We start from the raw sequence: 12,481 nt of genomic DNA, 5'->3' as shown, positions 1-12,481 counted from the left end.
ACACACACACACACACACGCACGCACGCACACCCTTTCACAGGATGAAAGGGCAGTCACACTGCCTGCAAACATGATTTTACAGCCCTGGGTGGAATGAGTGGTGGAGGAGAGAATGAGGACAGAGTACAAAAGGGGAAAGCCCTTAGATTTACAGGTCCCAGCAGTCAGAATGCAACCATGTAGCAGCACACATTTCTAAAGGTGAATGTTTTTTTTAACAAAACCTCAGCGCTGAAATAAAACAACTGTCTCTTTTTTTTTTTTAATGCAGGAAGACAAATATATGTGTGTGTGCAGAGATGCATGGAAACACAAGTACAATATCCCAAAAGGGGATCACTTTTTTCCAAAGGTCTGTTTTTTAAATTTTAACAGAAGAATGTGCAATTTCCACATGTGATCTGTTTCAATGTCTCATTGACGATGACAAACAAGCATGTGTGTACATGTGAATGAGGGCTTGTAGCTTTGCAGGGTTAGGGCATGTTTGTGCAACGTGTCGAATTTTACGCATTTCACGGCTTATGCAGCTTCACTGCAGACTATCTAATACTTGTGTGTATTTCAGCATGTTCCTACAACACAAGAGGAATGACAAAAAAAAAAAAAAGATGAGGGCATGCATTTGTTTAAAGATTTCTCAAAATGCTACCAAATAAACAACCACATTCAGAGCACTATCATTCTTCAAATGCAGACACAATGACACCTTCAAAACTCTAGTTTCAGTCCAAAATGCAATTTTCCATCTCAGATGATCATAATAGTCGGGGATTAATTTTCTGGCAATCAATTAATCTATTAATTGTTTCGGATCTAATAATAACATTGAGCAGACTGTAAAAGAATGAGACAAGTCGACTTCAGACTAGCAGTCTCTCCCAAAGCCAGAGGCAAAACAGCCAAGACGAGGATGGCAATGTAATTAAGTTTAAACGTCTTCCACTGACAGCGAATGGGAAAGAGACTGTATCCACATGACAATTTAATGGGGAGTAGGGTGTATTTTCCTGTATATACTTGGTAAAACTGCAATTAATTAAACTAATGTGGGTGTAAAAGCTCAAGTAAACAGTTTATGAGTCCTAGTCGAAGGCAGCAGTGACCATAATGTCGATGGAGCAGTGCCATACTTTGCCACATCACATGTTCACAGTCAAACCAGAGTCCTTGTGACGCTTTGGTTAGGGCTGGATTTCCCTTTAAGAGTAAGCTCTTTTTCCTAAGAATTTTTTTGAATAAACACAATAGACTGGTCCCACTGTAAAAGTGCACATATCACCACTTTGGTGGGAGGTAACCGGGATAATGAGAGCTTGTGTTTCTGTGGTTATTCCTGTGGTGCACACTGCCTCTAGTGGGACATAATCTAAGATGGCAGCTGGACTTCCTGGTGAAAAGGAGCAGTCTGACCTCTGCTGCTAGGAGATGTTACTGCACCAATCTGACATCACACAACACGGTCAACTCAGTTAAACACAGTGCTGCTGCTGCTGCTGCCAGGAAATAGATTATAACAGATCAAAAGGTCATTCTCATAACTCAGAATAACCCAGTAGAGATTTTAGCTTTCTCTAAGCAGAAGCATGTGTTTTAGATTTCCAGGAATTTACAGTCACTATTGTTACAATGTCTAAAACGGAATTGCAATTCAAACACAAACATATGACAAAATGCTGTCTGTAACTTAATGTAAGTTGGGTAAGCGCTGCACAGTACATCCTTTTAGCATCACAGGAAGTGCTATGTTAAATAAGACAAAGTAACTCAAACACATCATGCGACAGCTTCTCATTTTCAAAAGCTAATCTGCAAGAGAAGTCTGACTTGTATTTAGGGATTCTTGTGTACACTGAAGTTAGTTTCTTTTGTTTTTGTTGACATTTAAATTAGCAGCACAAAGCTCTTTGTGATGAGTGCAAAGCCAGATGTGAACACCGTTCAAAGCACTATTCTGGATGCTTTCACCAGTAACACACCATGAGTCTGAAATTGCTTCATAGAGATTATTTACAAAATCACTCCAATCACTCTAGAATAATGAATTCTTTCTAAATAGTAATTCAAACCATTTAGTGAGAAGTATTTATTCACATCGCAATATGTTAAAATATCAAAATGTCAGTTCCTTCAGATTAGCTTCTTGCTCTTATGTCGCTCACTGTAAACCGACACTTCCCACAGTCACATGGTCCAGAAGGTGAAGGAGGACGATGGCAATTGAATTACAGAAGTCAGTAAATCCAAATATGTCTGCCACGTGGCTGTGGTCTAATCACTTTTTAAATCTGATTCATGATTCACATCAAACTCATGATTGTGTTTTCAAGTGTTTCCACCAACCTGTTGTCTGAACTGCTCCTGAGACAGACAGTCGGTCATGTTGACGCAGCCCAACAAGCAGCCGGTGGGATAATCTTTAGGAAACCTGGGTTCTGCACAGATAAGAACAGCAATCACTGATTCATCACCATGGAGCTACAGTCATCGGTTACACTTTAACCCCATTTTAACCAAACAACCCCCAGTTCAGCGTTCAGATAATATTCTTCAGCAACAAAGTAGTCTGTGTAATGTCTGTCAGCAGCTATAACTTTCATTATAATGTCCTTCATTATCTGTTTATATCCACTTATAGATGCCCTGAGGAGGACTTCACTTGCTGTTAAATACATTAAAACACTTACATCTGCTTACAGCTACATTATAGTGTGCTATATAAAAATGATTAAATATTTATGGGCTGCTTATACATACTACGTAAAATGTTATCTAACATCACACTAGACGTTGTGGCAGTGGTTCCCAAGATGTTAGCACCTCAGAATATGCAAATCTGTTAAAACCAAAGTAACTTTTAGTATTTAAATATTTATTCCTGGTGTACCTTTCCTGTAGATGTGGCGGTACATGGCTTCCACCTCAGCGATCTCCTGAGGGGTGGGCTTCTTGGCTGCGGCTGCAATCCAAAGACGACCGCGGTGTGATGAGTACCAGGTCCGCCCTTCTACCCTGGAAACACACACAGACACACAAATGTAATATTACATCTGCCTACATACTGAAAAGCAAGTGTCTCCTTGAGTTCAAAACGCAAACGTCATTGTTTATACTGCACCTCTTGATGCCTTTGACCAGCAGGGAGGCCCACGGCTGGTGCATGCTGAGGCACCAGCCCCCATCAGACATCTCCTGCAGCTCCTTGTCTTGGAGTCGCAACCTGGAACGTTCTTCTGCTCCCTTGTCCTCCGCTGACCTCTTTTCCGGCTCCAATGGTCTCCTGTGGCTTTCACCGCCTCCGACATCTACAAACTGGAAAGCACAGTCATTGTCATTATTAACTTTGGTAAAATATTTGTGAATACCATCTGCACAGTTTTCATAATGGGGAAAAAAGCACTGCACAAAATGAAGGGCTGCAGGTGACAGAAACAGCTGTCAGCGATATTGTCAGTGTAATTTTAATCAGTTTTACTGATGTTCCAATTATGTCTCTGAATCCTAAAACCCCTGGGTGGGTTTGAAAGACTTGTTCTTAAAAAAAAGTAAATAAAAAATGCCAAAATGACACCATTTATCTGAGCCAGAAACTGTAAGAGTGGAAAGAATCTCCAGATTTTCAACTTTAAGACAGAAACTGAACAGATCATCAATAACGTGCCATTCTATTGGGGGAAATTACCCAAATCTATACAGATTCTGTAAAAAACTAAAGATTCTGCGCTCCTCTGTGCAACTGTGAACCCATTTGTGACACAACTGCAACAGTCACATGAGAAAAACACAGTTTTCAGGCAAAAGTTACATGTCTACAGTACGTAGAGTGACCATTAGTTTAATAGTAACATCTGTGGGTACTTAGACAAATGTTGTACATTGATAAGTTGTGATGATTTATGACATTATAACTGTGTCCGACTGCTCAGAATACATTTCTGTAATTTCTTTCTACTTCTAGCCACAGCTGTTTCCACAGAGGTGCAGCATTTTTTTATTGCAGTGAAAAATGAACCCACAGTGAGTGAAAATGTTCCAGGAGCAGAAAACACCCAGCAACTGCCTTTGGCTCAGACGGTTAATGGTACAAATGACTGTTCTGAAGAAAAAAGGTTCTTATATGTAGTACTGACAATGTACCACAAGGTGACACCATCTCCCCACAGTATACACTATTTGTCATAAAAGACAGGTTACCTCTGGTGCTGACTGCATTATGTTGGGGTTCACCAGCTGTCCCAGACTCTGCTTCCCACCTTTTCTGTCAGAACGCATTGGTGATTTCGACACTGAGTCATTGTTCATAGCCTTGAGGGTCTCATCCAACCTGCAAATTAATGCAAACATTTCAGAAGGAAAGGCTGTTTAGCATCACGCGACATTAATCTGCCCTTGCAGCTTTGACTCAGGTGGTGTCAGATTATCTTACTTGTTGTAGTACTCGTTCAGGTTGTTCCCCTCATCGATCACTTGTCTGCCAGCAAAGTCCAGTGTGATTTTTCTGTCCTTACGAGAGGCATGACGCAGTTCTCTAAGCTCCTCTTCCTTTTTCTTCAGCTTTTCTCGCTCACTGGGTGACAGCCACTGATTGGAGTCGGTGGCAAAGTAATCGGACTCGTCGTCCAGAACCTGCGTTCTCCTGACACTGGAGTTGAAGGGAGCAGTAAACAAACAGGTAAGTATTTCTGTGGCTATTTTCTAAAGAGGTCTGTTCCTGTGAAGCTTTTCTCTTCACTGTGTGTTTTACGATACCTGTTTTTGTCAAACTCCAGCAGTTTGTCTTTGTGCTGAAGAGCCTTCTCCAACCCGGCCTTCATCTTAGCCTCTTGGCGAGGGAGATACTCTCTTTCTCCGTCTGTCACCACATTAAAAACAAATCCATTGTATCAAATCGCACCATTATGTCACAGTTCTTTCTTTAGTTTGAGTAGTTTTGCCTCTCACCTCCCATCAGCTTCTTTCTGAGTTTCTGGCTTTTGTTGGAGTCTCGTAGGAGGATCTCCTGCTCTTCTTTGGTGCAAACCTGAATCAGGAAAATAACAAGGATTAAAACATGCTAAACGACAAAACAAGGATCACTAGAACCACAAGTTGAGTGAAACAAACAACCACGGTATCGTTACGTACCAGGTTTCCACAGAAGAGGCAGGGTCCTGAGCCCTCCTGCTCACACACAATGCGGCCACAGCTGATGCAGTTGTTGATAAGTTTGTGTTTTTGGGCGAGGCAGTCGCAGGCGTTTCGCCCTGGGAGTAAGACAGTCAGCTTGTCCTGACCCTCTTGAGCATAGAGATTCACAAACTTAGTTTTCTTTTTCGTTGAAGACGTGTTGCTGTTTTCCTGGGCCTGGGCCTGAATGAATGAGAGGAGATGAGAAGAAAAGGCAAAGAAGAGTTTCACAAATGAGCACAACTGCTGAAATGACAAATCAATACGATATAGTGTCAGTCAAAAGTCTGGACACTGACTCATTCAATGGGTTTTCGTTTGTTTCTACTACTTTCTGCAGTATATAAAAATACCGAAGACATAAAAAATTGTAATGACAAAGAAAAAATAGTCTGGTTTCCCTTTAGCACATTGTCTTGGTAATATCTAAACCAGCTTCAATCTGTCACAAAGAAAGTTTTCAGTTAGCAGATGAGTCTCAGTTCAGTTGTTGCAGTGCTAATATACAGCAAAGAGACCTCTTCAACTACTCGGGGAATCCATAATGTGTCAAAAACTGCTCAACCAAGTAACTAAAAACAACTATCCATCATTACTTCAATACATGAAGGTCTGTCAGTTCCACAAATGTCGACAACTTTCAAAGTTTCTTCAAGAGAAATCACAAAAAACATCAAAGCTGTGATGCAACTGCCTCTCACGAGAACCCTGGCAGGAAGCGAAGATCAAGAGTTCTCTGCTGCAGAGGAGAAGTTCATCAGAGAACTTCCCGTTAACGGCACCTCTGATTAGAGCGTACATCAATGGTACTCAGAGTTTAAGCAGCAGACACATCTCAACAGCAGCTGTTCAGAGGAGACTGTGAGAATTAACTGCAGCAGAGAAACTACTGCTTTAGGGAGACCGGTAAGAAGAAGGAAACTGCTAGGTATAGACTTTACTTTGCTCTGATGAGTCCAGTTCTTGGATTTTAGATTAGGACTGATGAGATGTAGAGACGGTGGACTTCACTGTGTGGCTCCCACAGAGAAGCACATTAGTTTAATAGTGACGCTGCTGGTGATTTATTCAGAATTCGCACACTTGACCAGCATGGCTGCTACTACAACATTCTGTCACGACACGCCACCCCATCTGGTTTGTGCTGAGTGGAACCATCGTTTGCTTGTTCATCAGAACAATGAGCCAAAACCTGCAGGCTCTGTGAAGGCTGTCTGACCAAGAGCGAGGGTGATGGAGTGCTGCATTAGACGACACGGCCGCAGCTGGATGACAGTCGGAGCGCAGAGTGAAGGAAGAGCAGCCAGGAGGTGCTCGGCATGTGTGGAAATTCCTTCAAGACAGCTGGAAAAGCTCGAGGTGATGAAGTCAAAAGAGCTGCTTGAGAGAATGGTGAGAGTGTACAAAGCAACAGGTGGATACTTAGAAGAATTTTAAACACATGATGCTGTGTTTAGATCTGTTTTTGTAGCTTTCATGTCTTTAGTATCCATATGCAATGTAGAGGGAAAAAAACAAAACAAGGAAAACCCTGAGCATGAGTAGGTGTGTCCAAACCTGATACTGCATCATGATGGTGGCCAAATCACAAAAATTACTTTTATAAAGTCGGTAAGAAAAGGAGAAATGTTGGAGTCTATGTGTACTCACCCTCATCAGATCAATGGGGGTTTTGACTGCCTCTGGCTCCGGTTCTGTTTGGCTAACAGTCATCATCTCCTGTTTGTTACGCCCCTTGCGTTTGGACTTCTTCTGAGTATCTTTGGTCATGTCTTGGGTATCTAAGATATGAGAAAAATGAGTTCAAACAACTGTGGATTTGAGACATTCGATCTGGTTTGCTGAGTTGTGCCCATGTACACTGCACGATCGCTACATAGCCAGTTATGCAATCCATCTTAATGGAAATACATCAGTCGCAGACATTTATTGCCCCACCTGCTGATGAAACAGATTCTCTCAGAGAGAAAAGGTTTCCGGTATCTGTGGCCTGTCTTTGTGTCTTCGTCCATCTGCTGAGGAGCTCATCTATAAACTGCCCTTTTCTCCCGTCTGTGCCCTGCAGGAGGTCTCCCACATATTCCTCGATCTCTTCAGCTTTTTCAATGGATAGAATGTACCTAAAAATAAATGAGAACGGCACCATTAACATTTCATTAACAATATTTTCTAAGCAAAGTGGATGTTGAAGACTCGGGCTGAACAGGTGAATGATTTTGAATCAAAGTCACACTTGGAATTAACATAATTACCAAAACACAAAGGTTGCAGTTGAAAATATACGAGGTGCTACTCGGGCAGATGTTACCTTTTAGAGGTTGTTTATGGTTGTCCATTAATCACTATAAATGATGTGATTCAGACATACATGCTGCCATTTGAGTGACATAAGGAAATTGTTATTATTCAACAATCAAACTTTGTTAATTTTAAGGTTTTAAACTGCTGTTTTAATGCTTTAACAAATTCATTATCCTTCTTGTGTGACAGTCACATTTAGGGTGTCTCATGTGCTAACGCTCCATCACCTGCTTTAAATCTGTTGTACAGTGAATATTGAACTGAAGCTTTTTACACAACATCTGTGGGATATTTTCATTCAGCCCTGTTGAAAGCAGGGCTACCTACACACTGCTTTTTCAATAGCTCTTTTTTGTGTTTACATCTGTGTAGCTTCCATCAGTGTTCAGTGGTATGTTCATGTGGTATTTAATTTGTTTAACAATTGATCTGCAAAAAGACTGCTCACAAATAAATCTTCAGGAGACTTCAAAAGCCAAAATTGCACTTTATTACTTGTCTCTTTCTTTTGATAATATAGTCGTTTAAGATGTTCGTTAACTGTCCTCTAGGGATGAACAATTTAATCAAAATACAATCAAAATCACAATAAGTGTTGTATCTAAATCATAGGAGCTGCCATGTTCTGATGAAGATAAAATGTTTTACAACATACCATTAAAATCATAACGGTGCTGCAGAGATGCCAAAGCTTACAAATTACATCATCCAGGTATAAAAGGAACATTATTGTTGTTGTTTTTAAATTTAAGAAAAGCAGAAATTACAATGTCCACAAAAAACGTGACTCATATTGTAGTCTATCTGATAGTTACAATATGATTTTGTTTTTTGCTTTGCACTTCATTCAGCCTAACTGTCTTTATTAATACTTTTCTAATTGGGACATTGCTGTGTGATGTCTCACCACAAACTGGGAAAGGGAAAGCAATGTGTGTGCCTTTAGCTTTGATTCATATTGTGTCCATGTAATTGTTGTCCAGACTTGTAAAAAAAAAAAAAAAACCCGTACAAAACGTGATGTGACACAATTTTGGCTCAATATACGACACCGAGCCAAGCTCACAACCAGGATCTGTCATTTTTAAAAAAGGGGGATTTGACATAATCTGACAAGTGAAGGAGTTAAACCACTGGTTAGCTAAAGGTGGCTAGCACACCTGTCACACTGTTAAAATGCTAAACTTATTTAGCTTCATCAAAGAACAACAGCACAGTTAACACCTAAATATCCATCCTTAGCCATTTGAACAACTGACAACTCATTTAATTGACAGTACATCACAATACGGCGTCACTAAGCTAACTAGTTTATCTCGCAGCTGCTGTTAGCCGGTTCACTGACCGCCTCAACAGTCACATTTTACGGCTCTTACCGGACGATGTCTTCGCTCGCTTCCAGCCCGAACTTGTGGTGCAGCTGGTCCACACACCACTGCAGCAGGGCCTCCGACATTTTAGCGAATAAAAGGGCTTCACACACCCCGAGTCCAAGCCAAAGATACCGGCGAGTTAAACCGAAACTTACAGCGTGAACGTGTTTCCAGTCGGCGGAAAAACAAAAGCGCACACGGTGTGAAGTGCAGCGTGGCAGCAGGAAATCGCGTCCTGAAAGGAAAGCGCGCTGTGCTCTAAAGGTTCCGCCCGATTTGTTAATCAGTCAGATAAACGCTAATCAGGGAACGAAAGGTATTTTTATACGTGTATAGTGTACAAGTAAGCCCAAACTGATTGGTACCCACGCAAAATGTTGATTTACAGTCAGCTTTTGTCTGACCAATAGGTTTCTTTAAGCTGGAAATGACATAAACAAGTGACAAAAGATGGGAAGTATTGTATTAGTGATGTTAATGTTCAGTTTTAACAAGCTCTGCGTTTTTCTTTTACGTGTTTACAAAAGATGCTGAGCAAAAAAATGATTGACACCCTTCGAAATTGTTAGATTTATTTATTTTTTTTGTAGAAATTGCTGCTTTTATAAAAATCAATACCTTATTTCTACTGTATTCTTGAGCATTCACGATATACTAACGAAAAGACCAGATCAAATAAGATAGAACTTTATTAACATCCATGAAAAGTTTTGTGCCAGATATTGTTCATAAACCGTTACAATAACACAAGTATAAAGTGTCCAGCAGAAAAGCATTAAGATATAAGGAGGTATCATGGTGAAGTAGTATTATAGCACATGATAATGAAACATTGCCAGCTGATGCGGTATTTTTCTCGTCAGTTGCTATAGGCAACAGCAAGTCATTGTTTAAAACCAAATAGCTTTGGTCAGAATAAGGGAAAAGGCTATAAATCCATATCCAAGTATTTTGAAGTGCCAGTAGCCACAGTGCAAAGCATAATCCAAAAATACAAGTAGTTCCCTTGTTAAAAAGGTCACGGTAGGAAGCCAAAAGTAACCCCTGAACTGGCAAGAATGATAGCATGAAATGCCAAGAAGAACTCAAGAGGAATCCAAGAATCACCACCAAGACAAACCCGACTGAATCAGAACAATTCTGGTTCCAACATCTCAAAGCAAACACTCCAGTAAACAGTAAACAAGGCTGGTCTCCATGAGCACTGACCAAAGAGGACTCCACTTCTCCAAAGACAGGCACATAAAAGCTCACCAGGACAAAGACGAGAGCTTTTGGTCGTCAGTTCTGTGGCTGGATGAGACAAAAAATGGAGTTGTCTGGACACCTGGAGGTGGTTTTTCTTTGGAGAAACAAAGAAGAAGCATTGAAGCCCAAGGACAGCATCCACACAGTCAAGCACTCTGGTGTAAATGTAACGCTTTGGGGCTGTTTTTAAGCTGATGAGCCAGACAACCTTGGCAGATTACAAAGCATCATGAGAAAAAGAGGACAACATTAAGATTCTGGAGGTGATCACATCAGACAGTGAGAAGACAAACTTGGCCTTGTGCAGGATTAGGAGCTTCCAACACCACAATGATCTGAAACATAAAGTAGTCAAGAAATGGTTCACTGAAGACAATCAACATGTTGGAGTCCAGACCTGAATCCAATTGGGAATCTGTGGAGGGAACTGGAACAAAATCCCAGTGGAGACGAGTTTAAACAGTTTGATGGCTGTGGTGGAAAATAAAGGCTTTGCCATTGACTTCTGAGAAAGGACATGAATCACTTTTGGATACTGCATTTTTAAAAATAGAAATATGTAACAAAAATCAAAGAACTAGAAATACTTTAGTAGTTAGTATCCCTAACACAATCATCTCAAGTCACTCTAACCAAAGGAAACCTATTGGTCAAATACATATTTACTGTATGTTTTTATAAAAAATAGTTTTTGGCATGAATAACTTGGACATTTACTGTGGTTGTGATTGGCTGCACTTGTTGAGTTCAGTCACTAGGTGGCAGTTTAGCAATTCAATGCAATACAGATGGCTTTAACTATTTCATTCTTCACAATAGGGGCCTTTTTTCCCCCAGAAATATTCAATTAAGGGCCAACATAGAGTTACAGGCGCCCACGCTATGTTGTTTATGTTTTGTTTTTTATTTCTGAGCATCTTATTTATTCAGTTGTTTTGTATTTGACCACAGATGCAATTCTTCCAGTAGCACATGAGGTGTAATAGAACAGCAGACACCCGTCTACTGTAATGTTTCGGTGTGTTGTCTGTGGAGATCATCATTTATAACCCAAACTGAAAAATGTGGATGTAGCCCCGGCGTGGCCATTAGTAAACAAAACACAGCTGCGCGAAAAAACATTTCCAATCTGCTGTCCAGAATAGAAAGAATACATTTATTTGTGAAACATCAGCGTGAACAAGAACAGAAACAAACAAAACTGAAACCAATATAAAAAGAAAACAGGCCATTTTTGACCTCACAGTAATTCTTTATCTTCACAGAATGTTCTAATAAACGGGAGTCAGTGAGAACATGATAATAAAGCATTGTTAAACTGAGGTGTCGGGTTATAACACAGTAATTACCAATAATCTGCACTTACACACAGGTGAATAACAACGTCACAACATTGCTTTAGATATAGCAGTAATTATTTGATACAACAAATACATGTCAATACAAGAGCCTGTAGCTGTTTTGTCTATATAATAGATTTTAGTGATATTTTAGTGAGGTTATAGAATACACAAGTCACACTACGTAACAAACCACAGCTGCATTCTCTGAAAGTTAGCAAATAAAACCACTTAAACAAAGCTTTGTAAGCTGGAGTAAAAGGGAATCAGAGTTTTTTTTTCTCCAGTATGTTGGGCTGTTTGATATAAAACACAAAAGCTCATTCTCACAAATATAATGTAATGCATGAACCTTTTATTACCAGGCCTGAATTTGACTTTGTTTCAGGTATTCGGTGATATATAAGTCCCAGATTAGCAAATTTAAATGCAAATTGCAAGTGACTGGTATGGGCTTTTTAAGTAGAAGCATTTATTTGCCAATAACGCCTTCAGTTGAAAAAGTCTTTCGAAATGGCCTCCACAAAGTTGGGTGCCGACATGAGGATCCCGATGGTGCAGAGGATGGTGAAGATGGAGAAAGCCATGAGACAGAGCCTGTCGATAACAGCCGCGGCAAACTTCCACTCGTTGCACACGCTCTCGTCCTCGTCCTGGTTGTGAAAGCGCTTGGCGATGTAGCGCACCTCGTCCAGGATCTTGGCCAGCTCCACTTCCACGGTTCCAGCTGAGGAGCTCTGAGCTGAGGGCAGGAGCAGCTCCTCCTCGCCAGCCCGTCCCACCACCCGTCCGCAGAGGACCCCGGAGTCGGGCGAGGTGGCGGCCGTGGAGTAGTGGAGGCCGTCCAGGCCGCGGCCGCCCACGTACAGCATGTTGCCGTTGGTGGACTGGGAGGCGCTGGCGTTGAGCTCCATGCTGGTCAGGCTGCTCCGAGGACCCTTGTTGTGGCAGGCCGAGCGCACTCGCTCCTCACCAGGACGCTTCATGCGCAGGAACCAGGCACACCAGTTGAGAAGGATCACACGGGTCTGTGGCATCGAACAAGAGGGAA

The 12,481-nt window shown here is 41.1% G+C and overlaps 2 protein-coding genes across 2 annotated transcripts in view; both read right to left on the bottom strand.

Moving 5' to 3' along the window:
• The window catches only part of trip4 (thyroid hormone receptor interactor 4), a 94,044-nt gene extending 85,020 nt beyond the window's left edge, over positions 1-9,024 (bottom strand). The window contains exons 1-11 of the mRNA XM_008304665.1: positions 8,846-9,024; positions 7,107-7,288; positions 6,819-6,949; positions 5,127-5,351; positions 4,944-5,022; positions 4,752-4,854; positions 4,429-4,644; positions 4,197-4,326; positions 3,121-3,314; positions 2,890-3,014; positions 2,346-2,437 (exon numbers count right to left, since the gene is read on the bottom strand). Coding sequence (XP_008302887.1) covers positions 2,346-2,437; positions 2,890-3,014; positions 3,121-3,314; positions 4,197-4,326; positions 4,429-4,644; positions 4,752-4,854; positions 4,944-5,022; positions 5,127-5,351; positions 6,819-6,949; positions 7,107-7,288; positions 8,846-8,925 — 1,557 coding nt within the window. The 5' untranslated portion in view covers positions 8,926-9,024. The remainder of the gene's footprint in view (positions 1-2,345; positions 2,438-2,889; positions 3,015-3,120; positions 3,315-4,196; positions 4,327-4,428; positions 4,645-4,751; positions 4,855-4,943; positions 5,023-5,126; positions 5,352-6,818; positions 6,950-7,106; positions 7,289-8,845) is intronic.
• A 2,194-nt stretch (positions 9,025-11,218) lies between these two features.
• chrna7a (cholinergic receptor, nicotinic, alpha 7a (neuronal)) overlaps positions 11,219-12,481 on the bottom strand; it is a 40,636-nt gene continuing 39,373 nt past the window's right edge. Inside the window, exon 10 of the mRNA XM_008304654.1 lies at positions 11,219-12,458. Within this exon, the coding sequence (XP_008302876.1) occupies positions 11,922-12,458 (537 nt within the window). The 3' untranslated portion in view covers positions 11,219-11,921. The remainder of the gene's footprint in view (positions 12,459-12,481) is intronic.

Source organism: Stegastes partitus, unplaced genomic scaffold (genome assembly GCF_000690725.1).
Source record: "Stegastes partitus isolate 25-593 unplaced genomic scaffold, Stegastes_partitus-1.0.2 Scaffold41, whole genome shotgun sequence".
In the NCBI taxonomy this organism is placed as follows: domain Eukaryota; kingdom Metazoa; phylum Chordata; class Actinopteri; family Pomacentridae; genus Stegastes; species Stegastes partitus.
This window is presented reverse-complemented; position numbering and strand designations above follow the sequence as displayed.